Genomic DNA, 16,674 nt, shown 5'->3' on the forward strand with positions numbered 1-16,674 from the left:
AAAATATAAAAAAAAAGTCCTTCTGATATGTCCAGCGCCTGGCCTCTGTGCTTATAAGCGTCCACAGAGTTCGCTTTTCCACACACGGTCCAGTTTATAACAGTAAGCTAATACTTATCTCCCTTAACTCATCCAAAAGGTGGCGCTTCATATCCGACTTCCGGGTTTGGGCAAGCAACGTTGTTCGGTCAACGTGTGCTGTATTTCTAAAACTGTACATTTGTGAATTACCCAGATGAAAATGTCAGCCACATCCAGGTTAACAGAGAGGCCTAAGCCACCTACGGTAGACGAGATAATGTTAGATATAAAATCGGCAAAGGTCGACGACCCGGTGTTCACTTTCGGAGTGACAGGCATATCGAGAGGTAAACATTGACTCATGTCAGGAGTTGAAACATAGTTATGAGTTTGAATCATAGTGTCATAGACTCAGTCTTCAAGAAAAAGGACAACAGCTGAAGCGACGCAGCCAAACGCCGAAAATATCTTTGGAGATGTTGCAAATGTCATTAAAATATCCTGGGGTGGGGTAACCTTGTTGTTTCACCGTTCGCCCTTGTCACACTGATGCGTGTTCGATGAACACATTTTTTGAGTGCTGTGATTCTGTTTCTGTCTCATGAATCAGACGCAGTCAGGAAAGTGATTGTAAGCTTGAACTGTCATAGGAAAGATCTCCGCCTATTGTCATATCCAAATGTCATGCAAGCTTGATAACTCTGTGTGATCAGAGACCATACAATGGTCTCTGGTGTGATAGTGTATGTGTTTGTGTCACTGCAAACCTACAGTGAATAGGAGGACAATTCTAGGAATATAATTAAAATCCAGCCAGCACTCTGTATGTCAAAATGCATAAATCATTACGATAGTTTAACACAACTGAAACACTTTCTGGAAAGAGAAAATTAAACTGTACCGACGAAAGATATATTCATTGTCCACCCATACCTTGAGATATATACAGTGTGGGATGCTCTGTATGGCTGTGAGAGACTATGTACTGTCTCATGAACTGAAAGAGTTGAATACTGGATACATGACATCATTTAGTCACCATGCTCTTGGTCTAAAAGTAGAGCTTGGACGTGGTGTAAAGCTGATTGGAGTTAAGGATCCAAACATGCACAGATTATGTTTCTAGTGTTTTTTTTAATTTCCTTCAGCATCAAGTTTGTGTAGATTGATGCTCATGCTGTTAATCACTAGATTCTCTGGTCCACATTCAGTTATTACAGACAGTTGCCATATAGCTGGAATATTGCTGAGTGCATCGTTAAACAACAACCAACCAACATCAAGGTGACATGGAATAATATGATTGAAATAATGCTAAAAGTGGCATTTAGACTGACTGACACACTCTTCCATATAGATCTCAGAAATAATTTTGTTTTATTCCATTCAGATTCGACGCCATTATCAAGTGTGGACAAATCATTTGATATCGGCAATCATGGTGAGAAGTCCATGGAGAGTGGTGACCACATTGGAAAATCACCCGAAATACCTGACATTGGAACAACCTATCTAAAAACTCTTCAACTCTTGAATACAACTGAACTTTTGAAATCCTCCTCAGAAAACTTGAAGGACCAGTTTGAACAGCTGGAAAAGCTGGGTACAGAGGTCACAGAAGCCATTGCTGAGTTGAAATCGGCAGCAAAGACAGTCAAAACCAAATCATGAGGCTTCAGGAATAGAATTGTAATGTTGCAATAGTTGTATAAGAAATTGAAGCAGGCTATGAGTTGTCAAGTGTTTACTGGAGGTGGAGGGTCCAACTAGGAGGTTTTTAGAGGCACAGGTGCTCACTTCTAACATGTAAACCTCATGGGTACAATGTGTGAATCCTATTTTCAGTATCCACAGCATACAAAGTCCAGCATACTAAGTGTGTACAGAGAGACACCTAAGGAGGCAGAATTATATTCAATCTGTTCATCAGTATTTTGCCTGAAGATAGCACTGAAATTCCAAAGTTGAATCACAAGTTTTCTGTTTCTTCAGAACTGTGAATCAAATTTTGAACAATATGATGCTTCTCTCAATTTGCCTCAGTTTTTTCTTGGAATATGAGATAAAGTGCTTGATTATCATAGTGAGAATGTGTGACATAGTGTGAGTGATAGTGTGCCATCCATTTTGTTCATGATTCATGTTCACACTATCATAAGTATCAACCATATGTTCAAGGACTGATTATGTGCTAGATTATGTGATATTTTAATATGTGTTATAATTATAACAGGAACATTGCTGATTGTGGTGTTAACCATTCACAAAGTCAGCTTTACATTTTGATGACCTAAGAATGATCACTTGTTGTTTGTTTTGAATAAGAACATGCCACAAGTATTTTTATGTTTCTAGACTATTCTGTGGCATATGAATTTCTCAGTGTCAACCAGGTGCATGTTTTTTCCAAGTGAACACATTCGCTGTGCTGTGTTGCTCCCCTTGGGCATACCAGAGACCAGCTTACTGATTCAAAACATAATTTACTATGTTTATGTGCCTAGGTTTGTCATTGAAGTGCCAAACACTTCACAATCACATGCATCATGCCTGGCTCTCTTCCCAACAATACCAGTGAAGATTGAGGTTAGATTCCATCTTTAGTGAGCCATGCTTCTTGTACGAGGTGACCAAAGGGATCAGGTGGCTGGGCTAGCTGGCTAATTTGACACGTCATCTGTTCCCAATTGTGCAGATCAGTGCTCATGCTGTTGATCACCAGGTTGTTTGGTCCCGTCTCAGTTATTTTCAGACTGCCACCATTGTATCTGGAATATTGTTGAGTGTGGCATAAAACTAAATTCACTCACTCCAACAATAAACAGTGACGTCTTCTTATAACTGGAATATTGACAAAAGCAGTGCTAAGTCGAGCCCAGTGACTCATTGTTAGATCCTGGTTTCAAATGTTCACTGTGAAAATACATTTTCATGAACGTACATTTGTACTTGTTCCTCGATCATTGTCTTTCATTTATTTGTTTGATAATGATCAGATCAAATCTTTGTGTATGGTAGTTTTTAACAAAATTAACCAGTTATACTGATCAGATTACTGATGACATGTGATATTAATCCAGATGTCCTTTACTTCTTCGCCATCACTCCCACATTAAACTGACTTAAAAGGGCAGGTAGTTAGACTCGCTTATTGGTTGACACATGCTGTCATATTCCAGATGTGTAGCATGATGCTCATGCTGTTGACCACTGAATTATGAGATCTAGACTCTCATTGTGTATAGACTGCCGTATAGCTGAAATATTGCAGAGTGCAGTGTTAAGCAACAAACCAAACCATTGAGTTGACATGCTGATACTAACTGGAATACTGCTTTCAACTCAATGAACTCAACTCATTCACGTTATATAAGTCTTCATACAGCAGATGCAGGGATAGAGAACTTTGACAATGGGCCATTTACAGGATTAATAGCCATTTTCTGTATTTAGAATGGGGCTCTGCACATGTATCGAGAGTATCAAAATTTTAATGGGCCATTTTCAATTGCAGTGTTCAAAATGTCCCATGGCCCCTGCCCAATCCCAATCCCTGCAGATGTCATCAGCAGAAATATCTATGAAAGACCAGTTTTATGAATGTCCTCTGGCTGGTAAACTAATCAGACAGGAGGAACATCTGATGGTAAGAGACTTTGTTGGCTAGAGGTATCACAGAGCATTATCAGTATGTGATTTTGTTATCTGACTATAGTGGAAGAACTGATGTTAATGAGATTGCCTTGTTATGTTTGTGTCTTGCGTTAGTTTCTGTTCAAGACTGATTTTTTTTATGTGTAATTGGTGAAGAAAAGAAACTTCATTTATAGTCTGGTTCATAATTATTGAGAATTTTTCTTCTTACTTTGAGCTATCCTAACACCTCAACTGATTCACTGATACTTAAAACTAAGTAATGGTATAAGGGAGGTAACTCATCTTGGCCTACTGAGTATAGTACAATTAGAGTTACCTCCCCTGAATTTGTAGCAGACGTCACTTTCCTCAGCACTGTCAATAATGTCTGCTGAAGATAAAATAAGGTTGATTTTTAAGTTGTGTAATCAAGGAATTGATGATGTAAATACATTGGCAGAGAGAACAGGAACTCCTCTTTCTACTGTGTATAGGATTAGGAAGAATTTTAAAGAGGGAAAGGATTTGGGGCACCAGAAAGGAGCAGGGAGACCCAGAAAATTGGACTTCTCAGATCGCGTCCGGCTGGGAATTTTAGCGTCTAAAAAGCAAAGGGCAAGCATATCCAACATCAGGTATGAAATGATAGAAAGGGGATCAACAGTTGTATCAAAATCTACAGTTAGAAGTAATTTGATGGAGCTTGGATGGGAGAAAAAGACTGGAATTCCTTCTCCTCTCATGAAACAAGAACATAAAGACAGGCGTGTTGAGTGGTGTTTGGCACATGAAAACTTTGAATGGGAAAATGTGATTTTTACTGATGAAAGCTCGATATGGGTATATCCCAATAATGTGAAAATATGGACAAAGTCTGCGTCAGCACCGTTGTATCGACGACCTAAATACAGCCCAAAGTTTCATGTATGGGGAGGGATATCCTTATTAGGAACGACCCGCTGTGTGTGTTTGAGGGAAATCTGACAAGTCAACGCTACACTAACATATTAGATTATTTTCTCCTTCCAAGTGCACATGTGTTTTATGGAAATGACTGGATTTTGCAGCAAGATAATGATCCTAAACACACCGCAAAACATGCCAAGCAGTGGTTTCAGGAGAAAAATGTGACTGCATTACCATTTCCTGCATATAGTCCTGACTTAAATCCCATTGAGAACATTTGGGGGATGATGAAGGAATGTGTGAATCAAAAGGGGTTGACAAAAAATGAAGACATGAAGAGAGAAGTGGTCCGATACTGGGACAGCATAACTCACGAGACACTAACCTCTCTGATAGGAAGTATGCCTACCCGTCTTAGACTGTGCCGTGAAGCTCAAGGAGACTTGATAAAATATTAAATTGTTACCTACACAACATGAAAAGGTCAGTTCACTTTCACAATACATTCAATTTTACTTGATTTGTTCTCGTTTAATAATAAGAAATGCTTTAGCTATTCTCAATAATTTTGAACCATACTGTATTTTTTAAAAAAGCCTATTGATTGGTTCACTCACTCATTAAGCTCAGGGTACATTGGTATTGGCACTAGATGCCCATCTGAAACCTCACTCAGCAAATTGTGGAAAAACATGAGTGGGTCATGAATATGGGTTCACTTCCTGCTCCACACATGGAGGTGTGGTATCAGAGTACAAGATCTGATGTAATGATATTGAGCGGTGATGCACTAGAAGTTGCATTTATAGCATTACAGCCATCTACTGCAGTATGAAGTTATCAGAGTCTAGTCTGAATGTTTGATTGTTGTGATACACTTACCTTTACAACTGTAAGTATTTATTATGCAGATTAAAAGGATGTGGAAGAGAAGAACCATGTTTTATTATTAATGAGCTACACACCAGGAAAATAGACGACCACAGCTTACTGTGAAATGTTATGATTGGGATTACACTTTCTGAGTAAAGTACAGATTCTAGTACTTTTTGATGGGTTGAGTCCATCCGGGATTCGAACCCACACCTTCATGTCAGGCATCTAATCGCCAGCACAAACAGTCACTCATTCATCGCAACATCCACATGTGGAGACCCAACCTGCAAACATAACAACTGTTACACTGTCACTGTCACTTTCTAAATGGCATTGTGTAACCATGGCTTACTATTTGCGTCTTATCAAACAAGTGAGGTACTGAAATTGCCTCATTGTCTTTTGTTTTCTTGCTGAAACACTTCTGTACAAAGCGTTTTTATGTCTTATCCTGAAAGTGATGCAAGTCATGTTTTGGATAAGTTTTGCTGATGTCAGTGTCTGTTTTTGCTCCAAGCCACAATTTGACATTTTAAATATTTTTCAATGAAATTGGGCCAATTAACTTGAGTGGTATGTGTTGCTGTTTTCACAGTTTGGGAAAACGTATCCATGGAATTATTTTTGACTTAGTCTCCTTTGAGGCAATGTTGATTCTGGAGCCAATGGCATGTCAACAAATTTAATGAATTGCTAATCAGCATTTCGTTGATGTGAGCTATTCTTTTGCAAAGTTTTATGTAGCAATGTTTGTGTGGAAGATATTTTCACTTGGTCTCCAGGCTTTGTCCTCATGTCTTAACTTCTCTGGCATGAAACAACAGATTTGACGTGGTTACACATGATGAAGGTGGTGGTGCAACAGCAGCAGCATCAGAAGATTAAGACTTCGGGGGAGAGAGGTGCACCATATGTTGATTGTGGATGCTGTCTTCAACAAAAAAAAGATATCATGATGCTCTGATAGAGTTCATCATGTCAAAGATCGAATTCGATTTCCAGAGACAAAATCCAAGATCGGTCATTGCCAGTTTTGTGCCTTAATTACATTCACATTTTTTCTGTTGTAACATATTCATCAGGCAAGTTTCTAGCCCACCACACTGCAGCTCCATGACAAACTTCTTAGCGTTAACTTACTCCCACACCCTGGGATGCTTATGATCCCTCATATGAAAATAGTACCAGTATAAAAACTGACATAACACGATGAAAATAAGGGAAAAAAAACAACTCAAAAATACAAACCTACCTCCCACAACATTTGGCAATTCTAAATAAAAAATTCATGCACAAATTCAATATGCAACTCCCAGAGCTGAAACATGATTTCAAGAATAATTCCATCTTTCCAGTTTGATACCATCTGTACCTATTAATACCATCAGCTCCTTGAGTGGCATTTTAGAAGTTGTGACAAACTACAGGGAGAGTTCTATGGATAAACGTCTTTATCAAAAATATGAGTGACGTGTCAATACAGACTGTAAAATAGAATGATCTGAATTGAAGGAAATAAAACAACCATTGTTTTGTAAGTTTTGTGAACTCTAGGTAACTGTGTTACTTGGATGTAATTCTACTCAAACATACATGACCCATTCAACATACACCAATAGTGCCTTAACTGACAAGATATTTATCACAGTCTATATTTGATCCAATCTGAGTGATAAACTGAAGCCTGTACCATGCAGTATTCAAGCAGTTCACCAAATTCAATTTTCCATGAACATTCTTAACATTTTCAGGAACTGTGTGTAGGGCTGGCCAAAAAGACTGATAATCATAATAAAGTTGATGGGAAGAATTATGAATGATTGTTGATATGAAAACAGTATCATCGAAAGATCTTACATAGACTACTGTGATGAAAGAAAGTACAAAATTTACACACAACAAAGTTCGTCTTTACATGATATTACGTTTAGAGCACTGTTTTTGTATGTAATCAATGCATAAATGTGTCAACACTTGTCATTAATGTAAATGTGTGTTAACCATTTTACTTTCGCAATAATTGATATCCATGATCTTTATCATTGGCCAGCCCCAATCATGTGACTTGTTTCGGCAATGTTTCTGCTACTTTGTTCAAAGCCTGTGATATTTCCTTCACTTTCTCCATGATTTTGTCCTTGTCTGTGTCTAAAAGCCTCTTTCCAAATTTCTGTGTGAATTTATCCGGATGCCATCGGATTTGCTGGTCCCTTAAATATTTCCGAAATTTGGCACTTGATTTGTCTGGTAAATCACAAAATAGCACCTCCGTGAAGTCTTGCAAAGACCCCCTTCCTGGCCATGGAATATCACTGTAGCTCAACTGCTCTTCACTGTTTTTACGCAGTAAACACTCAAAATTCTTCTCATACAGACTTTTTCGTCTCTTTTTACGATTTTCCATGTCACATTTTTGACTTGCATCATATTTCCTTTTCAGTTCTTCTCGGATTTTTCGTAACTTTTCTTCATCTAGGACTGCAGACTTTTTTGTTTCAGCTGCTTTTCGTTTGTGCCTGGCCTTTGATTGTGAAGGTGGAATGTCACGTCCTGTGCTCGTCTTATATACATGTTTCCGTCTGTAGTCTGAGTACAGCTGATCTGCCCATTGGTCATAGGTTTCCTGAGAGTGGTCATCATAATAATCTGAAATGAAATTCGGTGAATGTTGACAGATTGTTGTGTGAGTGAATCAGCGAGTATGGTTTTATGCCACTTTTAACAATATTCTAGAAAAATTACCATGGGGGACACCAAAATGACACTGTACCAATGTGGGGAATCAAATTTGGGTATTTAGCGTGACCAGAGGACACTTAAAACCACCCTACTGCCCTGTGATAGTTAAGTGAAATCTGAGCAAAAGTGAGTATATGCATATAGTATTCCCAGAAATTATTGAGAATCATGTTGCGTCATGTAACTCATTACGTTTATTAACTTCTGGCGTTTTACTTACATAAACATGTTAAAACATCATCCTTTAACAGTCTCAGTCTTGTTTTAGTACTTTGTTAGACCTCCTCGCTCAGCAATGCATGCCTGAATACGCCTAGGCACACTACCCATCAAAGTTTGTAGGTAATCGTGTGACAGGGTATCCCAATATTGGACCACCTCGGCCTTCATATCTTCAATATTTCTCAGTCCCTTTTGGTTTATTCTGTCCTTCATGACTCCCCACACATTCTCAATTGGGTTTAGGTCTGGGCTGTAACCGGGCCAGTCTAAAACTTGAACATTTTCGCACGACAACCACTGTTTTGTGTAGCGCGCAGTGTGTTTTGGGTCATTATCATGCTGGAAAATCCAATCATCTTCATACAATGTTTGTGCTGTCGGAAGAAGGTGACCATTTAGAATGTCAACGTATCTTTCTTTTGTCAAGTTCCCTGTGAAAACACACAATGGCGTCACTCCGCGAGCCGATATGCCACCCCACATGTGAAACTTCGGGCTATGTTTTGGTCGCTGGTAGATAGGTTTGACAGTATCTTTGGTCCAAATTTTCACACAATTAGGGAAAAGCCAAACAGAACTTTCATCCGAAAAGAAAACATTATCCCGATCTTGATTTTCATGAGCCCGACACCAGTTTAAACGTTTTTCCTTTTGTGCATCTTTCATCAACGGCGAGGGAATTCCACGTTTTTTCACCCAATTAAGTCTCTGTAATTCCTGCCTAACTGTTTCATTGCATACCTGAGGACTTCCTCTGCTAATCATTTCATTTCTGATGTTCTCAACACTTTTCAATTTGCCCCTACTCACAATCTGCCCAAGTCTTCGGCGATCCACAACACTGAATTTCCTAGGCCGACCTGCCCCAACTTTGTGCTCTATCCCGGTTCCTGTTTGAATATTCTTCAAAGTTCTGTATACTGTAGACAGAGGAATACCATGTCTACAAGCTAACACTTTAGCATCAGCCTCACCCCTTTCAAAATCATCTAGAATGAGCTTTCTTTTCTCTCTTGCTGTAAATTCTGCCATGTCAACACAGGAAGCCGTCTGCTCAGACAAGGGAGATAACTCTTGACGTAATGAGCTGCCTTCTAAGCCTTCAAGAGTTGTCTCCCTTATTTAGTATGCCTAGTGCATAGTGAAAGCCCTTTTTCCAATCTTAGCATCATTAGAAAAAAAACAAAGATTTTCTCAATAATTTCTGGGAACACTGTACATGTACCAGAATTGCAAAAAAGTAGAATACAATATATTTGCCAATACACAGCGCTGGTGTTTCATGCAAATGATTTCACTTGTGTGTTACTGTCTGTATGTAAAGGATTCAAATGTAAACAGGATTTGGCCATATGACAAAGGAAATGTTTTTTTTTCAATTCATTTTAGTTATCTATTCATCATGAAGTCAAGAAATTATAAACTGCCTATTACTGGGTGAGAGAGCAATTCATGGTAGTGTCACATCATGCTTGAGAAGATTAGTTCAACATATTCACACAAAAGGAAGATAATCACCACTGCAAAAGAAACAAGTGTTTACCCTAAATATGGCAATGCCCCCTGCCACTAAAGAACAATGAAATATTGATAACATTGACCTTGAAAATAAGGTCGAGGTCCCAAAACTGACTGGTGTCTGTGTCCCCCAGCGTAGGCTGTCACCACATTTGAAGATGTTAGGTACAATAGTTCATGAGACATTGCGTTAACAAGAATCTGAAAAGTGGCCAACGTGTTGTGGTGACCTTGAAAATAAGGTCAAGGTCACCAAAACTGACTAGTGTCTGCATAATCTCCTAATGTAGGCTGTTACCATATTTGAAGATATTGGGCACAATAGTTCATGAGATATCGCATTAGCAAGAATTGGGGCGTACAGACAAAATAAGGACAAGGTCATGAAAACTGACTGGTGTCTGCGCAATCCCCCAGTGTAGGCTGTCACCAAATTTGAAGATATTGGGTACAATAATTTATGCGATATTAAACTAAATTTAAACCAAATTTAAAGCATGTTAAATATACAGCAGCACCACACAGGTTTTCATGCTTTCGGAAACAAGGAAATATATCTCTGAGTTACACAATTTCTTATTTGGAAATAATGACTCCATCCTGACTATGTTAAAATCACAAACAGTAGGACTCACCATATTCCGTGTCATATCTGCCTGTAAACTCCTCTTGTTCCCAGTTAAGTTCTTCTTCTAGCTTCTTCTCCCACGCCTCTGATGCGGTTCTCTCATGAGTTTCCTCCTAGATGAAGGAAAAAGACCATAACGTTTGTTTGATTGATAGCACTGTTCCTGGTGTACAATGGCCAAAGGGTCAAGCCTGCATGAGTGTCTGATGCCTAATGTACGGACACTGCAAAGGTCCTAGCAAGTTAATAACAATACTTCTTCTCTGGTAAGTCTAGTGAAATTGAAACACTAATATAGCTATATCACTAATGTCTGTAAATAATCAAAACAGAACTGCGATCAATATTATGCGCAATCACTGTAGCCAACAAAGATTTGGTTGATTTCTTGCTTAACACCACACTCAACAATATTCCAGCTACAGGGCATGATTTCATATCTGTGTCAACCAGTACTTAGACTTGAAAGTGAGAGTGAGTGTAGTTTCACATCATACACACCAACATTACATCTGTATGGCGGTAGTCTGTCAGTAATCAAGTCTAGACCTGACAATTCAGTAATCAACATCAGGAGCAACGATCTACACAATGGAGATATGATGACGTGTCAACCAAGTCTGTGAGCTTGACCACCCAATCACATTAGTCACCTCTTACGACAAACATGGGTTGCTGAAGACCAATTCTACCCTGGATCTTCACGTGTCAGTCAAAGAAGCGTGATGTGCGATGAACATAGTCGGCATGCCTGACCAAGTCAGCTCAGACATCATTCATACTTCATAAATAATTACTAAAACATTTGAATTACATTCGAATGAGGCTTCTAGACTTTATAACCAAACTTATCACTGCATGATGCTGGAAATTTGACCCATCCTCCTCCTCCTGCTCATCATCAGGAGACAATACTGTGTGAAAACTGTTTAGTTTGCAGTTATTTTACTGTTCCCAGATTTGGATTTGGACGCCAGAGGTTTAGACGCCAAATAGTGAAAAAGCAGAAACAGTGGTCTTCGTCTTGGTGTTATCCTTACAAAGCCATTGCTTTGTGGTAGAGTCAAACCTCAGATAACTGGAGGTATTGACGTACGTCTTTTGAACCTTAACAGTGATGAAAGACAGACACACATGACACAGTAAAATATGTGTATCATTGGTCTAAACAGATTGGTTCAAATTACCATTCTTTTTGCATCCCATGGAATCTAAAATGAATACTATTTGTCAATCTTTCAAAAGAATGTAAAGTCAGTAAAACCCTGCGGATCAAACTGATGTTGTCTGGAAAGTTACCTCCTGTTGGTTCCTGTTGACTAACTGGTCCAGAAGCTGGCGACAAGTGACTCCTTTATGGTTTCTCACCTCCAGAGTTTCTGGCACCGTCTCTAACAATGGTAGCACCAGGTCATTGTAAACTACAACATCAATAGTTGAAGCATGTCAGGTAGTGCCGATAAAGTTTGTTTGATTATAGTTCAATGCCAGACTCAACACTATTCCAACTATAAGCGTGGCACTCTGTATATAATCAAGCAATCTACATGAGCATTGATTTACGTAATTTCGATGCAATGACATGAGATTCTCATGGGTACCTATCATAGAAACGTCAACACGCTAAATAAAATACGCTTAACACAGAGCATGTGACACATATCAGGGCTAGTATCTCCATTAAAGTACTGTTGGATATAGGAAAAATTTGTTTATTTACATCTATCTCCACAATTCATGTAGTTGATATGTGAAAGTGTGAAACATCTGTTAAACTAAGTTCGGCTTAAGCACAGTTCCAGTGGCAGGGAGTTAGGAAACGAAAATAAAGGACTTCACTGAGGAGAGATTGAAGCATAAATGATCGATGCAGACTTTTTCACAGTCCAAGGCGACTTATTTGGTACAGACCATGGCTTTATGCAAATTAGTGTGCGATAACATTGCATTACAAAGGACATTTTTTAAATGCCCATTTTGAAATTAGACTTAGCTTCATTATAAAGGACAGCTGACATAAAAAATAATAACTTTCATGCTGAAAGTATGAAGGATGTAGCTACTACTGAGTCTCACCATCATTATAAAAAGAAACAGGTAGGAGGGGTAATCTCAATAGCAAAACCAGGACGGGTGTAGCACATGATGGTTGGAGTTGGGCCAAGGGATAGCTAATATATGATATGAGCTAATATGTGATAATCCCTTAGGATTGTACAAGGCATCTCATAACAATTTACAAATAATATCCAGCTCTGCTGATCTTCGGGTGGTGATGTATAAGTATTTTGTAAGTATTTTGAGACATTTAATACTATGCTTTTCTTTGGGTATCAGGTATCATATTCTTTTACATATCTCAACATAAAGTTTATGAAAGAAAGACAAGTAAGATGCTAATAAATAGATGAGACAAATTCATTAAACATGACAAAGCAAAAAATATCTTTGAGATGGCCCTTTGTGCCAGTTGGCACCACATGCATTTCATGCCAGGTGAGTTGACAGTCCATGGTCATACCTGGCCATCTATAGTCTGATCTTTTGTTTTCTGCAGCTATTCATATGTTTTCTAAGTTTTGTCCAATTTTACAAGTAAACATGCTTTTCTGAATAACCTCTTACACATCTGAATGAATGCCCAGTTATGCCAAAGTGGGTTATTTTGACATATCCTGTTTGATTAGTGTAAATTTTAGGGATACAGAGTAACTGCCTAAAAAACGTTTGTTTCTATTTCTGACAGTACTTTAGTACCTCTGTTGACAGGTTGATGAAGAATGACAAGATGACACAAACCTACTTTTCATGACATCATAACTATGTGTATGTTAATACAGACTAGCTGACTCTGGTCACAAACCTTCTCTGGACTTTTGTGAATCAAGATCAAGTGCTTGCTTCAGAATCACATGAAGAGGAAGGTCTCCACCATTGTCTGGCTCAACAGCACTCACACCTTCTTTCAGTAAGTACCTGCCATAACAACATACAATATGTCAGTGAAAGGAATGGAACATGTTACTGATTCCATATACCGGTAAAACCTGTTTCAATAAAGCTGCAGAAATAGAGCAAAAGCAGGTATGTATGAAGGATCATGACTTAAAAATATCATATACCATCAGCAGAGAATACTGTATTTCGTAAACTATGCTGACTCACACTTAAAAAACACTTTGAGATGTTTTAGATAAGCAACAAAGAGAGACTCTAAGATGTTACTTTAAAATTAGAACTACTGCAACAACATGTAATAAATTTCTTCTTATCTAACTATTTTCCAAACGTTTGGCCCTGTTGACTTAAATCTATGGCCCTTTTGACTTTCCTGTGGCACTTTTGTACATGTATTTTATATGGCCCTTTTGACTTTTTCAATTTTTGCCCTTTGGTCTTTTTGACTTGTTCCCCACATGACCAATGCATCTATTAATGGTAAACTAACCTAGCCTCAATTTACCATGGGAAGTTACAACATGGTCTTATAAGTCAATGATCAGTATCTATATCATGATCATGCAGATATATCATTGAACCATAGGCTTTTGAAGTTGAACATCAAATGCTTTCTGGCGACAGCGCTCACTCTGTGTGTTAAGAGGCATGTTTTGTCACACAGGCATGGGAGTGAGTAAGTGAATATGGTTTATGTCACTTTCAGCAATATCTCAGCAATATCACGGTGGAGACACCAGTAAACAGGCATGGTAAACTCTTGATCATGCGCTGTGTTTAGGATAATGTTACTGTTAGTCCTAATGGCTAGAATGCAGTTTACCGGGTGCAGCACCAGCCAAAGTCATGGAGCAATTATCTCACTATAGCCCTCCACCCCTTACGATCCTTAGGGTTAGGGTTTGGGGTTTGGAATAGGTTTTGGAACTAGGCACCCTTTATGATCCTTAGGTTTATTTTTGGGTTAGGGTTAAGGCCTGGAGTTATGGTCTGGTACCCTCTCCGATCTTTAAGGTGAACTGACTAATCTGAAAAAGTGCGCATGGTAAAGTCCAGTACTCCCGTCGTAATGTTATATAAGTCAGTAACATATTTTACAGCTGTATAGGTCAGTCTCCTGTTCTTGAGAGTTTCGTATTCTCGTGGTAAACACAATTTCTGCTGATATTGCCAATATAATGCGATGCCTAGCAATTGTTTGCATCACTGACTAGTAACAAAGAAGTGGCCAAAGTCTGGGAATGATCAAAATACCAAAGTCTGTGAATGATCAAAATTTGTCAAAATGACAAGTATTGGTCAGTTTTTACCAATTTGGACAAATCATAATTTTTTCCTGCCTTTTCCAGCAAGATTCCTCGTCCTTACACTTCATAACTTTACTTCCTCATTATGCTTTGAGGATAGGAGATGCCTCATTAAGTCAGTGGCGGACGACCTTGGTTTTCACCGAGCTCCAAAGTGGTAACACACCTGTTGGATCAAGCAGCTGATAAGTGCAGATGTTAGAGGAGTCGTCTCTTCATTTAAAGACAACAAGCATTCATGCAAGAACTGTTTGTATTATTTTTTCAGCCGATATCCATAAGTACAGCGAGAATGGGAAACGCAAGTATACGGATATCGGCCGAAAAAATAATACAAACAGTTCTTTTTGTATGTATGCTTGTTGTTTTTAAATGAAGAGATACTCCCTCTAACATCTGCATCTATCAACTACTTGATCCATCAGGTGTATTATTTCACTTGAGCCCGATGAAAAACATGGTCATCCGTCGCTGACTTTTCGAGGCATCTCCTACTCTCGCGGCATAACGAGAAAGTAACGTTATTAGGTGTAAGGAAGGGGAATCATATCTGAAAGGGCGGGGAAAAGGTACGATTTTTCCAAGTTGGTTACAACTCACGAATATTCGTTACACTGTAAAATTTTGATAATTCACAGACTTGGAACACTTCCTCGTTATCGGTCAATGATGTAAACAACCGCCAAGTATCACGCATTGGCGACCTCGACAGAAAATGTGTTTACCGTGAGAACAGGAGATGGCCCTATATAAATGCAACAATAAAGACAAAAACGAATGCTCGTCGTATACTGGCGTCTCCTATTCTCACGGTACTTACGAATATCAGCAGAAAAAATAATATAAACAGTTCTTTTTGTATGTATGCTTGTTGTTTTTAAATGAAGAAATTCCCCCTCTAACATCTGTATCTATCAACTGCTTGATCCATCAAGTGAATTATCTCACTTGAGCCCGATGAAAAACATGGTCGTTCACCGCTGACTTTTCGAGGCGTCTCCTATTCTCACGGTACAACAAGAAAGTAACATTATTAGGTGTAAGGAAGGGGAATCTTATCCGGAAGAGAGGGGGAAAGTTACGATTTTTCCAAGTTAGTTAAAACTCAGAATATTCGTAACACTGCAAAATTTTGATAATTCACTGACTTGGGTCACTTCCTAGTTACTGGTCAATGATGTAAACAACCGGTAAGTATCACGCATCGGCGACCTCGTCAGAAAATGTGTTTAGAATAGGAAACCCGCGAGAATAAGAGAAGGCCCTATAAGTGTGCGAAACCCACAAGACGCGGATTATGATAATTTGTTAAATTACCTCAAGACACCTCCTGATCCTTGTTGGCAACAGTAATGGAGAAGTGACCTTCCCTTTGTTAATTCGACATCTTTTAAGTAAATCCTGTGCCTCTTGGCGTAAGATTTAAGTTTGGAGGGTCTGTCATCTTTGATGTATTTTTTAAGCTTTTTCACTTTGTTTTCGTCAAGCATATTCATTGAAAAAATTTACTGTGCGATTGTAGTTGGAAGAATGCATCACGTATTCCGTTATTATGGTGACCTCTAGGTGAATTAGCAAAGCTCAAGGCATATTTAATTAAAAACAAGCAGCTTCGAGACCAAAAGGTTCGTCAAATCTTCGTCTGAATGAACCGGAAGTTTTCTAAAGGGAGGTAATAATTTGAATGTTGTGAAAGTAAAGCTGATATAAAAACGGCAATTTGCTAGAAACATTTCCGTTTATTCAAATCTTGTGGTTTCTTTTTAATTCTTTAGAATATAAAGTGTTTTTCTCCGAAATCAACTAAAATGTTTAACACATTAGTTTGTCCCGTAAAATCAATTATTTCATACAAATCACATT

At 38.5% G+C, this 16,674-nt stretch overlaps 2 protein-coding genes across 3 annotated transcripts; one reads left to right on the forward strand and one right to left on the reverse strand.

Annotated features, from left to right (window-relative positions):
* The first annotated feature begins 188 nt into the window (after positions 1-188).
* Positions 189-1,785, forward strand: LOC137273554 (UPF0449 protein C19orf25-like). The gene is made up of 2 exons (XM_067806294.1): positions 189-368; positions 1,412-1,785. The coding sequence occupies exons 1-2, from the start codon at positions 236-238 to the stop codon at positions 1,690-1,692; spliced, it is 414 nt and encodes a 137-aa protein (XP_067662395.1). The 5' UTR covers positions 189-235; the 3' UTR covers positions 1,693-1,785.
* A 3,703-nt stretch (positions 1,786-5,488) lies between these two features.
* Positions 5,489-16,497, reverse strand: LOC137273552 (NF-kappa-B inhibitor-like protein 1). 2 transcript variants are annotated; one of them, XM_067806292.1, is made up of 5 exons: positions 16,129-16,497; positions 13,410-13,522; positions 11,846-11,967; positions 10,554-10,659; positions 5,489-8,085 (listed from the first exon to the last, which is right to left on the reverse strand). In XM_067806292.1, the coding sequence occupies exons 1-5, from the start codon at positions 16,305-16,307 to the stop codon at positions 7,496-7,498; spliced, it is 1,110 nt and encodes a 369-aa protein (XP_067662393.1). In that variant the 5' UTR covers positions 16,308-16,497; the 3' UTR covers positions 5,489-7,495. The 2 variants fall into 2 exon arrangements, with proteins under 2 accessions (XP_067662393.1, XP_067662394.1); XM_067806293.1 differs by having other exon boundaries at positions 5,496-8,085; positions 11,846-11,937; positions 16,129-16,473.
* Positions 16,498-16,674: the final 177 nt, after the last annotated feature.

This window comes from Haliotis asinina, chromosome 2 (genome assembly GCF_037392515.1).
Source record: "Haliotis asinina isolate JCU_RB_2024 chromosome 2, JCU_Hal_asi_v2, whole genome shotgun sequence".
Taxonomy (NCBI): Eukaryota; Metazoa; Mollusca; class Gastropoda; order Lepetellida; family Haliotidae; genus Haliotis; species Haliotis asinina.

Bases quoted from the DNA above. Each gene is read 5' to 3' on its own strand.
- LOC137273552 (XM_067806292.1), bottom strand. From the start codon at position 16,307: ATGAATATGCTTGACGAAAACAAAGTGAAAAAGCTTAAAAAATACATC. The intron at 13,523-16,128 runs GTAATTTAACAA...TTGTTATGGCAG, and splicing joins GGATCAGGAGGTGTCTTGAG to GTACTTACTGAAAGAAGGTG. The intron at 8,086-10,553 runs GTGAGTCCTACT...ATTTCATTTCAG, and splicing joins CAGATATGACACGGAATATG to ATTATTATGATGACCACTCT.
- LOC137273554 (XM_067806294.1), top strand. From the start codon at position 236: ATGAAAATGTCAGCCACATCCAGGTTAACAGAGAGGCCTAAGCCACCT. The intron at 369-1,411 runs GTAAACATTGAC...TATTCCATTCAG, and splicing joins AGTGACAGGCATATCGAGAG to ATTCGACGCCATTATCAAGT.